General features: G+C 56.1%; 1 protein-coding gene across 1 annotated transcript; it reads right to left on the bottom strand.

Moving 5' to 3' along the window:
- Positions 1–674: 674 nt before the first annotated feature.
- Positions 675–7,632, bottom strand: LOC102742694 (inhibitor of nuclear factor kappa B kinase regulatory subunit gamma; the record flags this gene model as incomplete). The annotated part of the gene is made up of 6 exons (XM_081811629.1): positions 675–4,730; positions 4,939–5,000; positions 5,158–5,300; positions 5,549–5,692; positions 6,553–6,649; positions 7,352–7,632. Coding segments are annotated over 6 exons (870 nt in total), but the record flags the coding sequence as incomplete, so codon positions are not given.
- Between the last annotated feature and the right edge of the window lie 262 nt (positions 7,633–7,894).

Genomic DNA, 7,894 nt, shown 5'->3' with positions numbered 1-7,894 from the left:
AGGCTGGGGCTGCAGACTCAGGGCTGTTTCAGGGCCCCTATAAAACGGCTAGCCTACCCACGTGTTATGGGTTGAAATGTGTCCCCCCACCCCAAGAAGCAATGTGGGCATCCTGAGCCCGAGGACCTCGGAACGTGACCTTATTGGGAGACACGGGCTTTACAGAGGGGACAGTTACCACGAGGTCACGAGGGTGGGCTCCAGTCCAGCAGGACTGCGTCCTCATGTAAAGGGGAGAACCGGAAACAGACACGCACAGAGGGAAGGCCTCGGGCAGACACAGAGAGAGGACTGCCGCCCACATGCCGAGGACGCAGGCCTGGAACGGCTCCTCCCCTCCCGCAAGGGACCGACCCTGCCCACTCCCGGCTCTTGCGCTTCGGGCCTCCAGAACGGGGACACGAGACGTTTCGGTTGGCTGAGCCGCCCTGGTACCGTGTTGCGGCAGCCCCAGCAGATAGGCCCCAGGAGCATCAAGTTGACCCTTGACAGACGGTCCTGCATCAGTGCGCTCTCTCCTCTGCCGACTCTGAAGTAACATAGATGCTCCGCGGCTCAAAGGAATACATGCAAATTACAGCCATTTAGGAACGACATCAACACAAAAGGAAACCTTAATTGCCGGCAATCCCACCACCCACATCCATCCAAAGGGTAGCAGGGTGTGCACAGGCTGCTTTTCCTTTTTTATTGTGGTCACACTTCATACATCGTTGTCTGCTGGCTTTTTCACATCAACATGCTACAGACTGTGCTCCATGTGAGCAGCATAGGGAGCGTGCTCACCACACGGGAGCATGACCGGCTGCGCGGGTCAGCATAACCCAGAAGCACAGACCCTCGTTCACCCCAGTCTTTGGCAGTTACCGGCGACGGCGCAGCGAGCACCTCTCCGACGCCAGAGTCACCATGTGCACCCGGCTGCCTCTTGCAGCCAAGCACGCTCAGGAGGCCTCCCACACGCCTGTTCCGCCCTGCCAAACCGGCCCCCACGCGGGGTGCAGCTCAGGCCTGTCCCCCACCCCCCGCACCTTGCCGGCATGGCGCCAGTCTTCATTTGTTCCTTGTTTCACATCACTTTTCGTCTAGTTGGAGTCTGTGTTTTCGTTACTAGCGAGGGAGAAACGCTTTCTTATTGTGCTTATTTCGTTGGTCACCTGGATTTCTCTTGAGCATTGGCCAGCGGGTAACAGAGGGCACGCACTGTTGTATGAGCAACAAGAAATACTGCTGTAATTTGCAATGACATGGATGGACCTAGAGGGTATTACGCTAACCGAAATAAGTCAATCAGAGAAAGACAAGTATCATATGATCTCACTGATATGCGGAATTTGAGAAACAAGGCAGAGGATCATAGGGGAAGAGAGGGAAAAATGAAACAAGACAAAACCAGAGAGGGAGACAAACCATAAGAGACTCTTAATCTCAGGAAACAAACTGAGGGTTGCTGGAGTGGTGGGGGGTGGGAGGGACGGGGTGCCTGGGTGATGGACATTGGGGAGGGTAAGTGCTATGGTGAGCGCTGTGAATTGTGTAAGACGGATGAATCACAGACCGGTACCTCTGAAACCAATAAGACATTATATGTTAATTTAAAAATTTTTTTTAAAAGAACTATTGTTGTATAAGCAACAAGAAATATTGTTGTATGAACAACAAGAAATGTTGTATGAGCAACGAGAAATGACATAGGATTCAGCGGGATGTGCTTCTAGCTATTTGTCTCTGCCTCCCAAACCCAGGGTTGTGGAGGTCAAGGGGCCACAGCTCATTGGGTAGGCAGGCTGCTTACCTCACAGAAGGGATCCAACCACTTATTCTGGAAGCCCAATCTAAGTAAAGCCAGAAGGGGAGAAAGCAGAATCCCTCCCTTCTAAGTGCCTAGTGTACAGCTGGTCCTACAGGGTGCTCTGAGGAGGTAGGGAGCAAGGGCACCCCAGGAAGGGAAGCTTCAAAAGGGCAGTGGCTTCCAGCTAACGCCTGGTCCTGCACCCAGACCCTGACTCAGCTGGACCGGGGCCCAGGCATGAACATCGGTAAAAGCCAGAACCTGAGGAAAGCACCCCAGGAAGAGAACGGCTGCCTCTCTCACCACTGCTGGGTCTCATCTTCTTCCTCCCAACATCCTTTCAGAAGAGGAAGCCAGTCAGAGAAGGGCTCCCCCAGGCCTCTATCCACTCTCCTAATAAAGCACAAAGCCCATGCCTACGCAGCTGGTGGCTGTTACCCAGGGCACCAGTCGGTCCAACAGTTCTGTCCCACCGCAGCCTACAGTCTTCCTTCTCCTGCCCGTGGCTGCCGGCCCTGGCGGCGGTGGCCAGCTGGAGTCGGGATGTCCTAAGGAGCAGCAGTCCCCACGCCTGCAAGGGCCTGTCCCCCCACCAAACCAGCTTTCCTTCCCACAGAGCGCCCAGTGTCCTGGAGACACCGGTCTTCACCCACATTTCTCCTAGTCTGTGCACTCCAGAAGATAGCCCTGTGCTGGGCTGAATGGTGGCCCAGAAGATAAAGGCACGTCCTCATGCCCAGAATTTGTGATTATGACCTGAGTTGGAGGGGCACCTGAGTGGCTCAGTTGGTTAAGCAACTGCCTTCGGCTCAGGTCATGATCCCAGGGTCTTGGGATCGAGCCCCGCATCGGGCTCCCTGCGCAGCAGGGGGCCTGCTTCTCTGCATGCTTGTGCTCTCTCTCTCTGCCAAAGGAAAAAAAAAAAAATGACCTGAGTTGGAAAAAGAGTCTTTGCGGATGTAATGAAGATAAAGATCTCAAAATGAGCTCGTCCGGGACGATGTAGGTGGGCCCTAAATCCAGTGACTGGTGTTCTTGTAAGAGACAAGAAGGGAAGACACAGTCAGGAAGAAGAGGCCGTGTAACCATGGAGGCAGAGAATGGGGTGGCAGAGAATGGAGCCAAGAACACCAAGGGCCACCACCAAAGGCTGGGAGAAAGGCCTGGAACTGATTTTCCCTCAGTGCCTCCAGAAGAAACCAACCCTGCCACCCTGATTTCAGAACCATGAAAGAATGAATTCCTGTTGTTTTAAGCCACCAAGTTGATCATTTGTTACAGTGGCCGTGGGAAATTCATACATCCCCCCAAAACTAAAAGTGCTCTTGCAGAAAAACTACAGGATCAGGATTGGGATGCAGCACCCAGAAGTGGGGAGCCTGTTTGTGCCTTTAACATCTTCCCAAAGGACGATCATCTGCAATTAGACATCTGGGCTCCAGGAAATGGAGAAGGGGCTCCCGCTCCTATACACGCCAGGCAAGCCGCCCGCCCAGGCTCGTCTTCACAGCAGGCTGCCAGCCGGGCTGTCTTCAGCGACATCCTGTTCCCAACCAGGGGAAGATGGAGGAGGGCCAGGGGAGGCTGGGGCATTCTTCCTCTGCTTCCAACATCCTTTTCTGACAACCACAGGCTTAATGCCCTTGGCTTTGACATCAAGGAAACATCCAGAATCTTGCAAAACAACAGTAAGGAGCCCTCTAGTGTTCATAACCTGCCAATCATCACCAAGTGGCTTCCCTTCAAAAGGCTGGGGCATATGGGGCTGGTGTGGGGAACAGCATCACAAGCTTCTGGAACGTGATCAAACACAGTCACCACCGCTCACGCTAGGCAGCAACACGCTCAGGGAGGACAACGGCATGCTGTGGTGTTAGGAAAAGGAAACGGCAAGTGTACATGGGGGAAGCGTCTTCCCGTCAAGCCACGAGCCGGTCACAACCATGGTAAACCCAAAGCAGTGAAGGAAAGGTGGAGAAGCGTGGCCGCGCCTAGATAACCAACTTCAAGTCCAAGTCAGAGTAAAAGAAGATACTTGCAATTTCTATCATACACAAGAGCCGATCCCACTAATGACCAAAGAGTTCAAACACACCGAGGAACAAAAGACTAAGAGCCCAACAGAAAAATGAGCAGAAAATACAAACAAGCCATTAAGCAGAATTGGAAAAGATCCTTCAGGCTCACTCTGGATAGAGAAACACATGCCTGACAGATGGCAAAGCCCACAGGCTGGACACCCCTCCTGTGGGCAAGGCTCTGAGGAAGCAGGGACAACGTACTGGCCCATCTAACCCGTCTGCAGCTGCTCAGTGGTGCAGCTTCTAAGAATCCGACCCAGAGATACACGTAAGTGATGCACAAGGACGTTCGCTTTGGGACGACACGAGAGTGGCAGCAACGTCTCCTGGCGGCGCAGCCTCCACACGGAATATACCACACGGCCCACGAGGGCCCTGGCGCCACGGCGCGTGGGAGCTCGCGTGAGAGGAAAGGCTTCTGCCTGTGTTGGCTCGAGAAGTTCTGGGGGAGCCCTGGCCTCGATTCTTGACTTCGCCCGTGCAGGTGGAAAGCAAGGGAGCCCCAGAGGCAAGCGGTTCAAGCAGACGGCACAAACAAGAAGGGCAGAGCATCAGGCCTAGCGGGTTCCATGTACCCTAACAGAGGCAAACCAACAGATGGGGGAGCTGAAGCGTAAGGTCCTAGAGCTAGCTCGTGGGGCTCACAGAAGTGGCCCGTTCTGTCACCCAGCCCGTAAGTCGGGAGCAGGCAGGCTGGTCCCCCGCAGGCAGCCCCTACTCGATGCACTCCATGACATGTATCTGCAGGGTGTCCATATCAGGAGCCTGATACTGGCACTTGGGGCAACAGAAGTCAGGCGGCTCCTCGGGGGGGCTTCTCCTCTGGTTGGGCAGGGCCAGGTGAAAGGAGGGGTGAGCTGGAGAAAGAGGGGAGGCGGCAGAAAGTACTGAGACTTGATAGGACTGTCCGGTCCGACCACTGGGGTCACCACCACTAGCTCCTCCCCTCTGCCCCCCTCCCCCCCCAGAGGGGGTACTACACTCAGGAGAGCAGCTCTGGGGAGTTGAGATGGCACTTTCTCTAACACCCTGCCCTCTCCAGCCCTCCTCCTATAGCTCACTCACCTGGGGTAGGGGGTAAGGGGGCCTGGGAGACTTCCACGTGCCGCTTCCTCAGATCTTCAATCCTTGGAGAAGAGAAACCGTCCAATCAGCCAGCGCACACGGAGCCAGTGGAAGGACAGGGCAGGGGGACGGGAGAGGGAGGGCCAGCTCGTAGCCCGACAGACCCGTGCGGTCACTACCAGAGACCCGCTCCTTGTGGGGACGGACTCCGAGGCCCACCTGGCCGACTCCTGACAGCTGGCCTTCAGCCTGCTGTATTCCCTCTGCAGCTGCTCCAGCTGCTCCTGCAGGAACTCCTTCTTCTCTGCCAGTTGCTCCCGGGCCTGCCTCTCGGCCTGGAAGTCGGCCTTGTAGATATCCGCCTGGCAAACAAAGCCAAGACAGGGGCACGCCCGCCAACTGTTGGCCATTCATTGGACACTCCATGCTGGGGGACGAGGGAGAGCCCTGCCCTCCCAGAGCCCATGGCACAGAGAAAGTCAGCCCCAAGTGCACTGAGAGGTCAGGGAACAGCCCAGGGGGCTCCAAGGGCTTCCAAGAAGCCACCGCAAACTGACGCCAGAGACACATCAGGTTCCGGGGCCAGCGGGCGACAGAGGAGCGCCCTCACCTGAGCCTTCAGCACCGGGACAGTCTCCATCACAATCTTGTGCTGCTCAGCCTCTTCCTTCAGCTTGTCAATCACTTCCTGTTTGGCCACCAGGGCCTCCTCGGCCTGCTGGAGCTGCTGCTTGAGATCCTCCAGCTGCATTCCCTAGAAATGGGCAAGGGGGTACTGAGGGAGCTCAAGCTGGCCCAGGGTGAGCTGCTACTCCAGGTGAGAAGAACCGAAAGCAATGAAAGATGGGCCCTGGCTGGCCAGTGCCAGGGTGATGCCAACCACAGGCTGTCAGCGCAGGCAGGACACAGGAAAGGCAGAGGGTGGAGGGGACCTCTGGGGTCATGGGGCACAACTTCCCACCCAGGCCGACACTCCTTTCCCAGATTCCCCAGCCAGACAGCCCGCCTCCAACGCTTCAAGGGACAGGGCCATACTTCCTTCTGAGGCTGTCACCTCCATGCTGAGCTGCTCCCGCACTAACACCCCACCCTTACAAGTCTCCTCTGGGTACGCTCGTGTTTGACAGCATCCTTCTTAAAATGTGATCACTAGAAACTGCACCCAGTAGAGGTCTGATGAGAACAAACCAAAAGAGGGCTCACAGCCACCTTCAACAGTGCGATAGAAGCGTTCTGGGCCTTACCTTGGCTCTGAGAAGTCAGAGCCAGGAGCTGGACTGGCAGAAGGGACTGGCCGTGGAGACAAGCATGTTCCCAGCCCACAGAGGGAGCATCCAGAGGCCCAGCGTAGTCGATTGCAGGCCACAAGCAGCACAGCCCAAGGATCCCACATCCTGCCCTGAGCTGTCACACTGCGACCCTGACAAAGCTCTAGGACAAGTCAAGTATCCCTCCCCAAATCCCATTCTGTCAAGTCTTCATATAAGAACCCGAGCTCCCATAGTGGTAAATTTGGGGAAGCAGGCCCCATGCTCTTCTGTTTCTAGGCTGCAGGGAGAGGAACCAAGGCAAGTCAGTCCTAGACAGTCCCAAGTACATGCCCACCATACTCACTCGGTTTCGCTCACTGCTCACCATGCTGCTCTTGATGTGATTGTCATACTCTTGGAAGAGCTGGTGATAGGCCACCTGCAGCTGGGCCAGCTTCCGCCTGAGGAAAAGGAGCCTTTGCTGGAGAAACTACCTTTTCCTGCTCCAGCCCCACCCTCTTCGTTCTTGTCATGTCCACAGACCAGAAGGGGGCTTCCAGGGGGCATTTGTGCCCTAAAGGCCATCAGCTCTAAGGCAGGCTTCACTACATGGTTAGCATCCTTTTTCTTAAGACTAACATGTTTAAAAATAAGAATGTTTATAATAGGATGGGACTCTCCTGTGCTCTTCAAAAAAGTCAACTTCATGAAAAACAGACAGGAGAACTGTTCTAAATGAAAGGAGACTTGGGGCGCCTGGGTGGCTCAGCAGTTAAGCATCTGCCTTCGGCTCAGATCATGGTCCCAGGGTCCTGGGACCGAGCCCCACATTGGGCTCCCTGCTCCACAGGGAGCCTCCTTCTCCCTCTTCCCCTGCTCGTGCTCTCTATCTTTCTCTGTTTCAAATAAATAAATAATCTTTTTTAAATAAATAAATAAATAAGTAAATAAATACAGGAGACTCAAAGGCATGCCAACGAAAGCAACGCAGGGTCCGGGACCGGATGCTGTCAACATGTGGAGAGCACACGTTATCAGATCAAAGATGGATCATCTAGGTGTGATCAGGCTCAGGGACAGTCCGTGGAAGGGCTCCCTGACAGCTAGAAAGTCGCTGATTGCCCTCTGGTCTCTGTCCCTCCTGCGGGCACAAAGCCACTCACTTCTCCTCCGAGGCAGCCTGGCGCTCCATGCGCAGGGCCGCCTCCACGCTCTGGCTCTGCATGCGCAGCTGGTCCACCTGCACGCTGTGCTGCTGCTGCAGCGCCTCCCGCTCGCTCTCCAGCTGCCGGGCCTGCTCGCTGGCAGCCCGGGCCCTGGCACGGGGGAAGGGGGCGGTCACAGTAGGGCCCCCGCAGAACGGGGAGGGGGCTGCCGGGGCGCTCACAGGATCCCCGCCGCACTGAGCAGGAGGAAGGTGGAAGCCGGCGGCGGCGGGGCGGCGCTAGGAGCTCTGTGGTCTGCGGGGAGAGCGCGGGCACAGGGCGGGACACAGCTCCGAGCGTCCCACCGACACAGAGCCACTTCCGTGTGAGAGAGGAGGAGGCTGTCGGCTGTCAGGGTGGAAGCGCTGTTACCACCCATGGGACAACCACAGAGAGCCAGCGTGGGGGCGGCTCTTTCCCTCCCAGTCCCTGTTCTAGAAGCGGCAGGAAGGCAGCTGACCCATCTCAAGGGCTCAGCTGCAGTCCCAAATGCACACACCT

The sequence above is a fragment of the Leptonychotes weddellii genome, unplaced genomic scaffold (genome assembly GCF_054177405.1).
Source record: "Leptonychotes weddellii isolate Sample4059 unplaced genomic scaffold, ASM5417740v2 HiC_scaffold_8958, whole genome shotgun sequence".
NCBI classification, from domain to species: Eukaryota; Metazoa; Chordata; class Mammalia; order Carnivora; family Phocidae; genus Leptonychotes; species Leptonychotes weddellii.
Note: the sequence above shows the minus strand (reverse complement) of the source record. Positions and strands in the feature narration are given on the sequence as shown.